This window comes from Vipera ursinii (genome assembly GCF_947247035.1).
Source record: "Vipera ursinii genome assembly, chromosome: 5".
Taxonomy (NCBI): Eukaryota; Metazoa; Chordata; class Lepidosauria; order Squamata; family Viperidae; genus Vipera; species Vipera ursinii.
This window is the reverse complement of record NC_139518.1, coordinates 93,805,559-93,822,274: the sequence shown is the minus strand read 5'-3', so window position 1 is coordinate 93,822,274 and position 16,716 is coordinate 93,805,559. Positions and strand designations below refer to the sequence as shown.

General features: G+C 40.8%; 1 protein-coding gene across 1 annotated transcript in view; it reads left to right on the top strand.

Moving 5' to 3' along the window:
• Nucleotides 1-16,716, top strand: part of GRID1 (glutamate ionotropic receptor delta type subunit 1) — a gene marked incomplete at its 5' end in the record, with an annotated part of 330,056 nt that overhangs the window by 271,609 nt on the left and 41,731 nt on the right. The window contains 3 exons of the mRNA XM_083363340.1: nucleotides 5,660-5,761; nucleotides 8,843-9,040; nucleotides 13,537-13,861. Of these exons, the coding sequence (XP_083219466.1) occupies nucleotides 5,660-5,761; nucleotides 8,843-9,040; nucleotides 13,537-13,861 (625 nt within the window). The remainder of the gene's footprint in view (nucleotides 1-5,659; nucleotides 5,762-8,842; nucleotides 9,041-13,536; nucleotides 13,862-16,716) is intronic.

Below are 16,716 nucleotides of genomic sequence, written 5' to 3'. Positions count from 1 at the left end.
CGGCTAATACTTGATGGATTTATATTGAACTGAACATCCAAACTGTAAAACATTTTAGAGGTGCCAGCGTTCCCTGTAGTTCGGTCTCCTTGAAGGAGGTCACAGGAGACTGGTGGCGTTTTTTTTCTGTGATATATGGTTTATTTATCCCTTCCTCCTTGCTGACCATAAGATGAAGGATTTATATGAAGAGCGCTCTTAATAGACTCGTGTTCTGTGTTCTCCGTTGGAGATCTTCTGGGAGCAAAGTCACTTTTCTTTTTCTTTAGAGATAAGAGGAAACTTTTTTTTTTCTCCCCATGGAACTGCACATGATGTGGTTGGTTGCATAGTGAGCCAAATGTTTTAGACTGGATGGAAATTTTGTCAGTGCATAGATTTTCTAAGTACCATCCAAGGTTTTTCTGTATGGTAACCGGTAAGTCCAGGCTGGGACTATCACGGCCAGTTTATGCCACCGTCTTTCCACTTTCGTTTTTAGATCTCAATACTTTCTGATAATTCTTTGGCTCCTGTTCTACTATCCCCTGGTATTTCCACATCAATTATTCATAGTTTAGAAGATAATAGATGTGACAATTATCAGTTTGTACTGGCAAATCTCACAGTGAATATTTTAATTTTGAATTAATTAATATGTATTATTATTACGGTTCGTTACACAGTCAGCCAGATGTTCAGATTGGATTTGGCATTTTCATCCACCTATCCAGTCCTTCTCAAGGACCTGGGGGAGACAGATGTTGTTGTTCCATGGTGTTAAAGGTCTCATTGCAAGATGTAAGATGTTCCAAGGAAAGCTGTTTTGTTTGTTTTTTGCAATTGACTGATGATGCAAACGAAGGCTAACTCTAGCTAAAGAACTGGCAGCTGTGATTCCACACTGTTGTATATATAATAATAATTATGTACACCACTGTGTGAAATCACAGCTGGTGTCGTGCCTTCATATGCATCAAGCTCTTATTACTTTTAGGAAGATATGTTCAAATTTTAGGACGATGCATCGAAGGATAAAGAAGCATATGGCAGATGCTGAAAGTTATTATTTTTGCCTCATAGAATAAAAAGTTCTCAGAAAGGTGAAGACTAGAACATTTTATTTGGATATGCATCGCACGCAAGTAAGAAATTTGGAAGCTGCTTGGGATGGGAAAGAAAACCTTCTGAAGAATAGGCTTCTGGGTTTCTTTGAGACTAGCTAGTGGAGCCTAATTGCATAATCAATAATCCTGCTTTCATTGTGTTAGCTAAGCATCGTCACTGTGGTATGAGTCTTATGTTGTTGTTGTTCAGTTGTAAGTCATGTCCGATTCTTCATGACCCCTAAGCACACCAGCCCTCTTCTCATCCTCCACTGTCTCCCGGAGTTTGCCCAAATTCATGTTCATTGCATTAGTGACACTACTGTATCTAACCATCTAATCCTCTGTTGTCTCCCTTCTCCTTTGGCCTTCCATCTTTCCCAACATCAGGGTCTTCTCCAAGGAGTCCTCTTTTCTCGTTTGGTGGTCAAAGTATTTGAGCTTCAGCTTCAATAATCTATCCTTCCAAAGAACAATCATGATTGATTTCCTTTAGGATTGACTGATCTGATCTCCTTGGAGTCCCTTGGGACTCTCGAGAGACTTCTCCAATACCACATGAGTCTTAGGAGGCACAGACCTTTTCCTCTTTCTGCATACATGTCATATGATCGGTTTAATATGTAGCACCTTAGGTGATATCTGCCATTCAGGGGGACTTAGTGAGATTCAACTGTCTGCAATATATCTGCCTTACAGCTGAATTCCACATTGCACAAATTCCATACTGTCTGGAAGATAAGATCCAGATGTGATCCAACCCTGACACTAAATTGTATGGACCAAAAAAAGCTGAATAATTTAGGTTTCCTATTAATCCTCAGTCTGTTCCTTTGGGGTGGAATGTAGTCTGGATTCCTAGGAAGAGAGGAATTGCAGAGGACAAAGATTCAGCATAATTTAGATTAGGGGAGTCAGACTTTAGCACCTTCAAGACTTGTGCACTTCAACTCCCAGAATTCCCCAGTCAGCATTTTGGGAGTTGAAGTCCACAGGTATTAAAGGTTGGACACCATGGCTTTGATAGTTTGGTCAAGAGAAAGAAAGTTAAGATGTCGGTACCTAGCAATTCTCAGAGTATATCTATAGTGATGCGAAATAGCTGCTTTAGTTTGGCAAGATTTTGTTTATAGGGAAGGAAAAATCAAGGAAACTGCTCAGAAGTAATTCTGCATGTCTTTCTTGGTTCTTGGTGCCTGTCACTGAGTCTGGTTTTAATTTCAAAAGTCTTGTCAAAAAATACAAATATAGCCATAAGTAAAATAGGTGGACAAATAAGACTAATTCCAGTCGAAACCTGGTAAACACAGAATACTTTTACATCCTAATCCTAGATTCAGGGTCATTGCACAAGGCTGCTCAGTCTCTTAATACTCTGACTAGTCCGAGTCTTAATTTATGATGTTAGTTCAACATAATACTTCCCCCCACTCTTTCTATTATCCGGTGCCCACAGAAATGGAGGTAATCCTGTGGGCCATATTCCACAGTGAGGCATTACATTTCATGGTGTTTCCTACTGTATGATTTTATGCCTGTATCAGAATTTCCCTTGGGTGATGTAGTTATGGTTTCCAATTTATTTCCCTTTCAATTCTTTTATTCTATAATTTGCGTCGCAGTAAAACAGCATCACCTTGGGAGTGTGTGTGTGTGTGTGTGGCATAAAGCCTGTGTTCTACCATGATGAATGCTACTGAGGTTTCCAATCAGCTTTGATGGAGTAATGAGGCACTGCCTTAAAATGAACAAATGCATTTTTTATGGGAACAAAAATAAGGAAATGGAGTCCTATTAGTAAGAAGTACTTGAGAGATGCAAGGCACTGGAATGTGATCACTAGCAAATAGCATCTCAGTGGTATTTCCAATACTGTGTAAACAGTGAGTAAGTACAATGCTTTTATGTATTTTAATCACTTAAAATTGCAATTAAATAGTGCCTTGCTGACTCTGTCTTGGCTTGGAAGCTAAGGCAGGGACTTCTGTAGATCACCGTGGAATAGCATGGTGATGCGATAAACTGGGAAGTTGAAAAAGTATTTCAGAAGAAGTCAGCCATCTGTGTGCAATTATCAAGAAACCTTAATGGATGTGTTCATGTGACCGCTAAGAACATAGCTTCAGTTTTCCGATAATGGCATCGCTACTGTAGATTGTAGCTTCTGGTCAATTGGCTGACTTCTAGGTTAGCTAAGCACAGCAACATTGGGTTAATGTTGGGGTAGAAGACAACAAGGCGATTCTAATATCACTGTTCTCCTGGTAACAACACTGCATGGAAATTATCATGCTCCTTTTTAGATTATGGACAAATTTGCGTATTGTGGTCACAAAATATTTATCAGAGCCTCAGGTGGGTCCTATTGATATGTAATCTGAATTGAACTATCCTGCCTGTCCTAAAACACAAACTACAATCTACAATTGCAGTTAAGAACTGGTCAGTGGAATTCATCATGACATTCCAGAGTTCTGAAGGAGCTGGCAGATGTTACCTCAGAAACATTGCACCACATCTTTCAAAAATCCTGAAGGGCCAGGGAAGTACCTGAGGATTGGAAAAGGGCTGATGTGGTTCCCATCTTCAAGAAAGGGGGGAAAAATAGACCGAAGAAACTACAGACCAATCAGTTTAACATCAATACCTTGGAAGATCCTAGAAAAGATAATCAAAAAACAGATCTGTGAAAAACTAGAAGCAAACAAAGTTACAACTAGTAGCCAGCAGGGGTTTTTTAAAAAACAAATCATACCAAACCAATCTTATTTCATTCTTTGACAAAGTGGCTAAACTAATAGACCAGTGAAATACTGTGGACGTAGACCACAACCTACTCCTTGGTAAGCTAGAAAAAGGTGCAATAGACAACATCGCTACCAGAGGGATCTGTAGCTGGCTGGCAAACCATACTCAATGAGTAGGGGGGTACCACAAAGTTCTGTCTTAGGCCCAGTACTCTTCAATGTCTTCATCAATGACTTAGATGAGGGAATTCAAGGGGAACACATCAAATTTGCAGATGACACCAAACCTGTCATTTTATCAACTGGAATAGCCATAGCAACAAACCAGCCAATGAGAACAGTTTTGATTAAGACACAGTATTGGTTGTGTGAAGCATGTGATCCATTCTAGGTCTGGGTATGTCTTAGTCTTCTCTGTGTTTTTCTGATCTATGAGTTAAGAGTTGTTGATGTTCCCCAGAGCTGAGTGAAATTGCATGTATCATGTTTATATATATTTTATAGATAAAGGTTTTCTAAACTGTGCCTCCTGCTCATTTTGAATGTTTTGAATGCTTATTTTAGGGGCTTATTTTTGCTCTGGAAAGCTGTAAAACTTTAACAAAGCTGTCAGGAGTAGCCAACACTCCAGAAGACAAACTTAGGATCCAAAAAGATCTTCACAAACATGAACAATGGGCCCTATCCAACAAAATGAGTTCCAGTGTGGAAAAAAACACAAAATTTTACATTTAGGCAGGAAAAATCAAAGGTACAAGTACAGACTTGATGAGACCTGGCTTAAAAACAGTAACTGTGAGAGGGACCTTGGAGTCCTAGTAGACGATCACTTAACCATGAGCCAGCGGTGTACAGCAGCAGCCAAAGAAGCTAATACAATCCTGGGTTGTATAAACAGAGGCATAGAATCAAGCTCATGTGAGGTATTAGTACTGCTTTATAAAACCCTAGTAAGACCACATCTGGAATACTGCAACCAATTCTGGTCACCATATTACAAAAAAGATGTTGAGAGTTTGGGAAAAAATCAAAGAAGATCAAGTAAGATGATCAAAGCCCTGGAAACTAAAACATATGAAGAACGGCTGCAGGACTTGGGTTTGGCTAGTCCAGGGGTAGGCAACCTCGGCTCTTTTATGACTCATGGACTTCAACTCCCAGAATTCCTGAGTCAACATAGTCCATGAGTCATAAAAGAGACGAGGTTGCCTACCCCTGGGCTAGTCTAAAGAAAAGAAGAAATAGGAGAGATGTGATAGCAGTATTCCAGTATTTGAGGGGCTGCCACAAAGAAGAGGGGGTCACATTATTATCCAAAACACCAGAGGGCAGGACAAGAAACAAGGGATGGAAACTGATCAAAGATAATTAGGGAGAAACTTTCTGACAGTGAGGACAATTAACCAGTGGAACAGCCTGCCTTCAGAAATCGTGGGCGCTCCATCACTGGAGATTTTTAAGAAGAGGCTAGACAGTCACTCGTCTGAAATGGTATGGGTTCTCCTGCTTGAGCAGGGGGGCTGGACTAGAAGACCTCCAAGGTCCCTTCCAGTTCTGTTCCATTCTATTAGTAATATCAATAGGGACATAGTAGAACTGGGGGAAAAAGGCCTATTGGTATATAGTCTTAGTGAATAAATAACCCCACATTTTCTGTGTCTCTCCATTACTCAGTCACTAGTTTTTAATTCTGTTTCAAAGGCTACTGGAATGTTCTTTAATTCTCTGGCCTGCTCCTTTTTTTTGTACCTATCTTGTACGCCACAAAGATTCTTTAGAGAAATATACATTACTTTCCCCTCATTCCAGTGTTATTTCCATTTGCAGTTGGCAACGTGGGACTCAAAGAAGGGGTTGAACGGCAGTTTGCAAGAACGGCGTTTGGGCAGCGACCTACAGGGATTAACACTGAAAGTGGTGACTGTCTTGGTATGACCATGTTTGAACGGAGGAAGCAAAATGACCAAAAATTATACTTGCTAGTTATCTTTTTTATTTTTTATTTTATTATTTTTTTTAAAGAATTCAATCATCTGTGTTTTTTATATGTGTTTCCCCCCCCCAAGGTGGGATTCCGGAAAGTTAACACCCCCTTTTTTCTCAGCTGGTTGAGTGAAACGAGATCTTGCAATGGTTGTGTGCGGCATATGTCTCTATCGCATATCTATTGTTCAATGTATATTTCACTCTTATTCCAAGATTTCTGGAGAAATTTATGGTTTATGGTTTATAAAATTGATACGCCGCCCTTCTCCCTGAGGACTCAGGGCGGCTCACAACAATAAAAAGTTAAAAGATATAAATACAAAAATTAAAAGAGGATTAAACAATATAAGAAATAAGAACAATTTAAACCAATAAAAAAACAAATTTAAAAACTATGATCAGTCCAGGCCCGCTTGTTGGAATAACCAGGTCTTTAGGTCACGGCGGAAGGACCGAAGGTCAGGGGTCATCCGCAGCTCCGGGGGCATTTCGTTCCAGAGGGTCGGTGCACCCACAGAGAAGGCTCTCCCCCTGGGGGTCGCCGGCCGGCATTGCCTGGCCAACGGCACCCTGAGGAGGCCGACTCTGTGGGAGCGAACTGGGCGATGGGAGGTTGACAATTACAAATTTAAAATGCTGGAACAAAAAATAAAAAAATAAAATAAACATTTTGAAGAAAGAAAAGAAACATTACCTTTGACCGCTAAGGAGCCCATCATCAGCGTCTGCTGATTTGGTGCGGACCTTCTTTCTTTGCATTCATTTTCCCTCAGGATCTGCTGAGGTCATTAGACCTAAGGAGAAGTAAAAGCAGGAAGAGTGAATGCAAATGCAGTATTCAGCCTCGTAGTTACAGCTGGGCTAAGAAATAATTTCAGCAGATGTTCATCCTCTGCAGGAGTTTCCCAGCATTTCTGGAATGTCTTCTGACAATAGGCCTGATATTCAGACAAGTTATCCAGACAAGATGTTCTCCATCTTGGAGACCACAGGCTGATCACTGCCTACCTGACTCCTTGATAAAGTCTGTCTCTCTCTTACCCCTTAAGCCTTCAGACATGTTGCTGTGAAGTGAGGTTTAACTCTCCTTTGAGCAGGATTCCATAAACGAAATGGAGACGGGCTTTCATTCCGCCCTTTGTGTTGTGCAGTGAAATAGCCCTGTCCCCTCCTTAAGCAAGCATGTGACCCCTTCTGTTATGGCAGGGGGGGTGTCTGTGGGATTACATTCAACTGCAGGCAACCTTTCTTGAGGCTCATTTGACCATGGCTGTGGTTGATTCACATGAATATTACACATTGCCTAAGCACATTGGTTTGTGCTTAAATTGTAAGCCGCCCTGAGTCTTCGGAAAAGGGCGGGATATAAATGGGATTAAAATAAATAAAATAAAATAAAATAAAATAAACATTGCACACGATCAACCTGGCATTTGAATGCAGTGCCTTATTTAGTCAGTCCTGCTGACTTTAACTTCAGCACAATTGTTTAAGACACTGTTACAACAATTATAAGTCAATATATACCACCATTATGCTATAAAATCTGTATGAAAATTTCTGTATAAAGCTGAGACAAATTTATGCTGCGCTCGTTTTCTCTCTCCAGATTTGCGCGTGCAGAAATGGGGAGTCTCTTTTTGAATTTCCAATACCTCATCAGATCTCCTAATGTTTCTCTGTGTTTTGTCCAGTTTCTGGATATTGATAAAAATAGAGGAAGAGCTGGACTAAAAACTCAAATGTCTACCTTTAAAACTAGTGGTGGAGTCCTTGAGTAGAAAAGTGCAAAGGACTGTCAGTGGTGTACATTCCCTACTAATGTTGTGGTTGAAGGGCGGTAAATTAAAATAAAGTAAATAAACAAATAAATTAGTGTCATCTTTTCCCAGAGGACACGCCGAATTTCTCAAGAAAAATCTTGTTGACAGGGAGGAGGCACCAAGCTTTCATCTTTAAAATCATTTTTTTAATCATTTTATTGCAATTTTTTCATTCGTACAGTACTTCAGCCTGTCTGTGAGGCTTGCCTGTAAAGCAAAGTTGCTCTGCAGTCCCTGAATTTATCTGATCCCATAATTTTGCTTCCCATCTGAGAGTCAGACACTCACAATCCTTGAGTGTGGTTGGTAACAGAATCAGGTCCAGTTTCCTCTCAGTCACAGGTGTAAATTAAAGAAAGAAATACTTCAGTAATGAAAATTGGACATTTGTTGAAACACATATGAGCAACATACGTTGCTCGTGATGTTCTCAGAAGAACTTAGATAGGAGAGGGTGTTTTGCTCATGTCTTCAGGTTTTAAACCTCTATGGTTGCATCTGCCGTGCCTAGCATAGAAATGACGGTTGAACACCATCCTGATCTCGATATGGTTTCCTTCTTTGTCAAAATTGCACAGTTCTGCTGATTGTCTACTTGTTATGTCAAACCCAAGCTGACAGCAGGTGTGTGTCGGCAGTGTAAGGGATGCCAGGCTCTTCTTTCAGATCGTAGTTTAAGCTGATCTAGGAGCTCACCTGAGACTTTTTAGTATATATAGGCTCTCCTGCATCTTTTATCCCCTTTTTCCGCTCGAATTGTTGAAGGTCATGGTCATATCTCTCCTCCAGTCGGAAGATAAACTGGCCCATCCAAAGCGGCAGAGTTTGCACTGACAATAAAGTCAATGGTTTGGCAAATGACCACCTATCTGTGGCTCATTTTGAAAACAACGCTTGGTTGTGAGAATCTTTCTGTTCTTGTAACCACCATTGTTAAGTTAAACATGCCTCAGGTGTAGCCATTTTAAGATTAACCCCTGGATTAGCAATAACTGGAGGAATTCTCACTTTTAATTCACAATGATTGTCATTCTTGGGGAAAAAACAACCCCCCCTCCCCCAATGATTAAATATGATGCTCCAGTTTCCCAGACCTGGCAACACAGCTTGTTGAGATGCTGTCAATATGGTGACTCAAGCTATCTTTGCTTTACCGTGTCATAAGTCTCCTTTTTAAAGATCAACCTTGCTCTGTTCTCAGGAAGAACCGTTCGTTATGGTGGCTGAAAATATCCTTGGGCAACCGAAACGTTACAAGGGCTTCTCCATTGATGTTCTGGATGCCCTTTCCAAGAATTTGGGCTTCAAGTATGAGATCTATCAGTCTCCTGATGGAAAATATGGACAACAGTTCCATAACAGCTCTTGGAACGGCATGATTGGTGAACTGATTAACAAGGTATACCCCATAATAGCTGAATGCTGTTTCTTTTAAGGGAGGGTTAAAAAAATCATCTTTTCCCTCAGGGCTGTCAAACTCAATTTCACTGAGGGCCGCATCAGCATTGCGGTTGCCCTCAGGGGGGCGGGTGGGTGTGGCCAGGGTGGGCGTGGCCTACTGGGTGGGCGTGGCTAGAGTGCATATAGCCTACTGGGTGGGCGTGGCCAGCTCTACATCGTTTGCATCAAGGGTGCCTATGGGGGCCTGGGCAGGAGTGGGACAGATCTGAAGGTCTCTGGCAGAAGGAGGGTCTCAGGGCCAGGGCCAAGGCAATGGGGGCCATTCCCTCACTGGCCTGATGGGGAACATTAGGGTTTTTTAATGGGTTTTTTACTGTTTTTATTGTTATTGTAATTTTTAATTGGGCATTTGTTTAATTTCTTTTTAATTTTTGTATTGCTATCTATATATGCCCTGTTAACCGCCCTGAGTCCTTCAGGAGAAGGGCGGTATACAAATTGAATAAATAAATAAATAAATAAATAAATAAATAAATAAATAAATAAATTTCCAGGATGGCTTCGCGGGCCACATGAAACCACTTCGCGGGCCGGCTCCGGCTCCCGGGCCTTGTGTTTGACATGTCTGCTTCTACATTGAACCATTTTTCCTGTCGTAAAAGTAAAACCTTCCTCATTAACAGTGGCAGTTAAGGAATTGCTCACTGGAACTAATATCAATAGAAATGAAGATATTAAAAAGACCTTATGATCAAACCACTTCTCTGTCGTTATGTAGTGCACAAATCTCCACAGTTTAGTTACTTTTTCCTTTCAGTTAAATTTTTAGAAATCTATCTAGTTTTCTCTGGGAAGTTTTCCATGTGTTATTGTTAGCATTAACTCTTTCACCTAAGAATATTTAACTGGTATTTAGGTTTTAGGAAATGTTTAGTGGCCATAGATGAGATGTGTACAGCTAATGGAGCATTTTCTGATGTGATTTTCTTATGTGGGAAAAAAACAACAACATTCCATTTTGGTGCAAACTATCTCTCATTTATGGGTTGTTTTTTGTTCACCGTAATACTATTTTGTAGTGATCAGTCGAATAGCTTTTCATGGAAGAAAATGCTGTTCGTTTCATTTAAAAAAAAACAGGCTTGAAAAATATAGAGTCACATTTGAGTCCAAGACAGTGGCATTGACTTGTAAATATATGCTATTAAAATAAGGCAGAAGACATTCCAGCAAAGAAATCCTGACGAATGCAAGATACATTTGGTTGCAAATGGTTCATTTTGAGAAGGCTGGACATCGTCATAGCAATAGAAGAAAATGTTCTACAGTTCTCTGCCAATAATAAAACCTAACTGTAGACATTGATATTCAGTAATGTGATCGTTCCCAAGTCATTTGCTTGCTGATCGTGCAAAGCTCTCCTATTATCCAGCATTTCTATACGAAAAGAGTTTAGCATGCAAATGTGAAACCAAAACACAGAATCAGAAAACAGCTAATGATCACTCTACTCCGATGAAATATTCATATTTTTTCTGCCCTTTTCAGGCCATTGCAAATCTTCTCATGTGTCTTCTGAAGGTTTCTTACTCAAAAAAAAAATCACAGGAATATTTTTTTTTTACAAACTCTGATGGCTCAAAGGGCACATAACACATTATTTTTTACCCCCAGGGGCACATCTCCCATATAATTAATTCTATATTCATATTGGAAGGGGGAGGGGTGTCAAAAGAAATCAAGATGGCAGACAGGAGCATGCATGTGAAGCCTCGTGTGTGTGACTTGGAGGTTACCAAAAAGGGTGAGACACTAATTGTGTGGTTGCAGTTGCCATCTTGACCTCTCACTGCTGACATCCTTGTCCTCTCTGCAGACCTGTCACGATGTAAGTTGCCTCTGCATCTTCTTTCTAATCTGCTCTTATCACAGTGCCCTTCATGAATCACTACAGCAGAAAGTAAATAAATGGAAATAAAGGAGCACTCAAGATTCATCTCGGACGTTGGATGTCGCTGTTTTAATTTTATTGCTTTTTCTACTTGACTGGAATATTGCAATCGGGTCTAAAGAACTGAAGGCTGACATGAGCTTCAGACCTGGGTTCCCAAAAGTTCATTTTCTCTGGAGGAAGCCACTGTGGGCATTGAATCGAGTTTCAAATTCAGATTTTATAAGTGGCCAAAGGCTACGACCATTAACGTAGCCCCCATTCAAACTTAAGAGTGGCACTGAAAAAAGTGACTTTTGACTGGTCCTCACAGTTACCACCAGTGGTGAGATCCAGATATGTGAACAACCGGTTCTCTGTGGATGCCGCTTCCAGAACTGCATTCTGGGCCTGGGCAACAAAAAATTAGCTACCGGTTCTGCCAAACTGGTGCTAACCGGCTGAATCCTACCACTGCTTACCGCCCCAGCAGTAACATCCCCACGGTTGTGTGATTAAATTTGGGTGCTTGGCAACCGGCATGTATTTGAGATGGTTGACACCTCCCTTGCCCACGTGACTGCCATTTGCAACCCTCCAGCTAGTTTCCAACAAGCAATTCAATGAGGAATGCTAGATTCACTTCGTGACTGTACTGATTTGCCTCACAACCTTGGCAAAAAAAGGTTGTAAAGTTGGGTGAAACTCACTTAACAACTGCCCTGCTTGGCATAAGAAATTCAGGCCCAAATTATGTTCATAAGCCAAGGACTACCTGTACTCAAATACTCCATCCAGTGCACCTGAAACTGTAAATGCCAACGTCCATATATAATAGAAAATATGCATTTAAAGTCATTTTGCTATTAGAAAACTCCGGGATGTATTTTCCCATTCAGGGAAGTGAGAGTGGAAATTTTCATTGGTTAACTTTTTCCTTAAAACCTTTTTCCAGAAAAGGACCATATAACAGGGAGCAGTGTTGTAAATTAATCTTCTGCCTCGTGTGCTTTTTTTTTTTTTTTTGCACGAGGAAGTTATTTTTAGTGGCACAGCATTCAAACAAGCAATCTTAAGAATACAATCTGAGAATTACTCTGGCAATTGGGCTGCATTATTTGATTGGCTTTTAATAGCTAAATCATTTCATCTCAGAATGGAAAAAAAAAAGAAAAGCAAAGAAAAGAAGGTCAGAAATGATTTCGCCTTCCTGCATTATGGAGCCTGTAGCATTTCTGAAATAAGTCTTTCAAGTTTAGAATTGCGTCAGGCCAGCTTTAGAAGAACATAGCAAATAGGGAAGGAGGAATGACTGACCACTAACATAATAGAGAGACTAACATAATAGAGAGAATTGGAAGGGACTTTGGAGTCCTTCTAGTCTATCCCTCTGCTCAAACAGAAGACCCAACACCATTCCACACAAAGGGCTGTCCAATCTCTTCTTGAAAGCCTCCAGGGATGGAGCACCCACAACTTCTGGAGGCAGGTTGTTCCACTGATTAATTGTTCTAACTGTCAGGGAATTTCTCCTTAGTTCTAGGTTGCTTCTCTCCTTGATTGGTTTCCATTTGTTCTTGTCCTGCCTTCAGGTACTTTGGTTGACCCCCTCTTCCTTGTGGCAGCCCCTCAAATATTGGAACACTGCAATGATTTGGCCCATGAGTGGCATTACCTCCTATGTTACCTGTTTCTTGTCCACTGAGAAACCATCCTTCTGCCTGCTAGACCAGTGATGGAGAACCTTTTAGAGACTGAGTGACCCAAACTGCAATCCAAAAACCACTTATGTATTGCAAAGTGCCAACAGGGCAATTTAATCTGAATACTGAGGTTTTAGTTTAGAAAAAAACCAACTCATACGTTAACATCTTTTGTCTTAAAAAACACACGAATAACAAAGCTTTCAATGATTACAAGCAACTTTTTACTGAAAGATAAAAGTTTGCATTTGACATGCTTTTGAACAATTAATGTGATTTTTGCTGTTGTATGCATGCTGATAATTTGTCTAGCCTTGGCTTATACTTTGTAAGTTTGAGAGCAACATGTGCAGCACTCAGGTCATCTGTTAATCTGTTTCTGGTGTCAGATTTGAAAACAGCACGCTCACTCCAGAGGCTTGTTTTGGCTTAGGAAGGGGCTTGAGAAATGGCTTTTTCCCACGAAAACATAGCCAAAGAGCGAGGCATGTGTGCCCACAGATAGGTTTGCCACCACTGTGCTAGACAATTTGAACCTTATAGAGGGAAAAATGTGACTTCAGAGGAGCTCCCTTTCTTTATTTCCCCATCACAGAGTCCCTTGAAGCAGATTCCTTCATCCCACTGGTAGCAAAGTAGACAGACCCATGGGAGGCTTTTTCCTCATGTCCAAGAGTCTAAAAGTTTTGACAGAATAAGCTATGTTCATGCCACATTGTGCCATAAATTCTTGAAGCAAAGGCCTGGAAGGGGACAATCGCCCAGTATACTTTGCAGCAGAATCAGATCCTCCTCCTGCTTTTGTCCGGTGCCTGAGTTAATCGGCAAGAGGTTTCACCACTCCTTCTCTTGTCTTCGCAGAGAGCTGACCTGGCCATCTCCGCCATCACCATCACCCCTGAACGGGAGAGCGTGGTGGACTTCAGCAAGCGCTACATGGATTATTCTGTAGGCATTTTAATCAAGAAACCAGAGGAGAAAATCAATATCTTCTCTCTCTTTGCGCCTTTTGACTTTGCTGTGTGGACTTGCATAGCTGCTGCGATCCCGGTAGTTGGTGTGCTCATCTTTGTGCTAAACCGAATTCAAGTGGTCAGAGCCCAGAACTCTTCTCAGTCCGGACCCTGTACTTCCTCCACACTTCACAGCGCCATTTGGATTGTGTATGGAGCCTTTGTTCAACAAGGTACTCATCTGGATAATTGCCCCCTGCAGAAACCATCTTGATGGTCGAGTGTCTATGGAGATTCTCAATCATCCAGGTTATGGTTGTCCCAAAGGTGGGGGTTTTTCCCCCCAAAAGGCAACTGAACTGAAGAAGCTTTTTGGATTTGAGAAGTGAAACGCTTCCTGTGATAAAACCAAGAAGTCTGGTTGCCTTTTGGGGGAAAAAAGCACCGTTGGGACACTTTGATGGTCATTCTCTACCTGACGTTTAGTCTGTGGAACAAATAAACCCCAACAAGCAACTAGCTTGGTGGGTAGGTTTGCGATTCCGGGGTGGGGAGGCAGTCTGAGTAGGCCTTTGAAGCTGATTTCAGAAGCACCTAAAACACACTTCACACTTCTGTATCTTGACATGCTTGTCAAATCTCATTCTTAGAGTGGTTGTTCCTATCACCTTGGATGTTTTTTCTCTTTTGCTTTGAAGAAGCACATGCAGTAGTTCAGTGATCTTTCAAGTTTACCAGAAAAAAGGACTGCTAAAAGTCCATACAAGGTGGGGGATGCTCTCACAGGAAAAACAAAACAAAACAATCCATTGTCATTTGGCTATATGCTTGCATTTTTAATATGTTGTCTTCTGTGGTGATGTTTTTTGTTAATATTTTGTTTTAAATGCTGTTAAGTGCCCATGGATTTTCACAGAATGTGGCTGAGAAGCTTAAATGTATCTTGAGTCAATTTTTATAACTCTAGTTCCAGGTTATGGGAATAGCCTTGCAAAATCCAACTGAATTCGTGACATAGGGTTTCCTCAGTTTGCATACCTGAAGTTAATCTAGTTGATCAGGAGAACCAACGGGTACAGGATCTATGCTGATTGTACCCTTTGAAGTTGTGGAAACCAGACGTTAATGCTGGCCAATAGTTTTTTGAGGGGAAAAATCTAATTTGAGGGAGTGTGGCCTGAGAGTTGTTTCAGCATGAGATGGGGGGGAGGGGAAATAAATTTAATAAATAAAATCCAGTTAAAACTGATCGTACTGCTGGTTCTGTGTACAGAAGCGGTGGTGGTAAGTAAAAGCTAGAGGAAACTTACAAACAGTCCTCAGTCTAACATTGAGCAGTTGAAAGATGTTGCTTTGCGCTACCTCTACATCCAAAATACTGTGTCCATGTTATATTTGAAAAAAAGATGTAACAGAACCTGGGAAACTCTAGGACAAGGACCATCCGGTTTAGCTAAAAGGAAATTTGGAACAGACAAATAATGCATGAGTGTGCTGTGAAATCCATTGCCACAACCTGTGATAATGGGCACTACTTTGGATGGCTTTAAAAGAAAATAAGACCAATTCATGGAAGCCAGGTCTCTTAAGGGCTGTTGGTCTTAAAGATTCAGGCTCCAAATATCAGCTAGCGAGGAACAATGGCGTCTCTTTTTTGGAAGCACCCAAGAAGCATCTTCTGAATGGCCACTGGGAGAACTTGACTTCTGGGTTAACAGTAGCGTGGCTAATTCTAGGTTCTTAGGATGATCATATGATGCTATCCAAATGTAAGATCATCCTAACATCTGTGGGTGATTTGCAATCTAAATATTATGCCTGCTTTCACGGGAGAAAGGGCCATATCCAGTGGTGGGATTCAGCCAGTTCGCACCAGTTTGGCAAAACCGGTAGCTAATTTTTGTTGTTGTTGCCCGGGCCCAGAATGGATTTCTGGAAGTGGCATCCAGACAGAGAACTGATTGTTCATATATTTGAATCCCACCACTGGCCATATCCCCTGTTTGCTGAAAGAAAGAAAGAAAGAAAGAAAGAAAGAAAGAAAGAAAGAAAGAAAGAAAGAAAGAAAGAAAGAAAGAAAGAAAGAAAGAGAAAGGAAGGAAGGAAGGAAGGAAGGAAGGAAGGAAGGAAGGAAGGAAGGAAGGAAGAAAGAAAGAAAGAAAGAAAGAAAGAAAGAAAGAAAGAAAGAAAGAAAGAAAGAAAGAAGGAAGGAAGGAAGGAAGGAAGGAAGGAAGGAAGGAAGAAAGAAAGAAAGAAAGAAAGAAAGAAAGAAAGAAAGAAAGAAAGAAAGAAAGAAAGAAAGAAAGAAAGAAAGAAAAACTTCCTGAGAGGTGCATAATATTATTTTGTGGATCCAGCTACATTTCATCTAGTCAGGCATTTCTTTTTTGAAAAAGCAGATATCTATATGGCTCTATAAGTTGAGAATCTCTTTTTCTTTTACACCTTATCATTTCTCAGCAAGCAGTTCTTGCAATATATGTCACAGGGTTTATTGGACCTTATTTCACTAACTCTTCATTTCTGTAAGACAACCAGAGTGATCCAGGCACAGTTAAGCACATTTCAATCCCAATATTTTCAGAGGGAGAGGTCAAATAAGCAGATATTAATTCTCTTTGCCCCTGATGTACAGCTGAAATTGGCTTTACTGGACCTTATTTATTGCTCTTCGTAGATGGTTATGAGTATATTCTGGAGGAGAGAAAATAAAAGCTACTTCCCCATCCCAATGCATGCTAGACTTTGCCAAATAACCTGTAAGAAATAGGAGGTCATTTTGGCTTGGTTTTCAGGCCAGTGGGCTTTTGTATTTATTCATAGGCAGAGACAGGCACCTATAACATTGATGCTGGAGATAGCAGAGAGCGGAAGGGCTTTTAATCCTATGGATCTAAATCTGGATATGTTGAAGAGACAGTGACCAAGCCAGGGGGAGGAGTCAAGCAGGGAACTAGTCTGGGATCCTTTCATAGGCAAAAGAGTCTGAACCTTTTCAATTAACGTTAGGCGTGAATAACTAGATTCACACATGAAGAGTTCAATTAGCTACTGTATTGCTCATGCCTATTTCACAGAAATCTTCCCA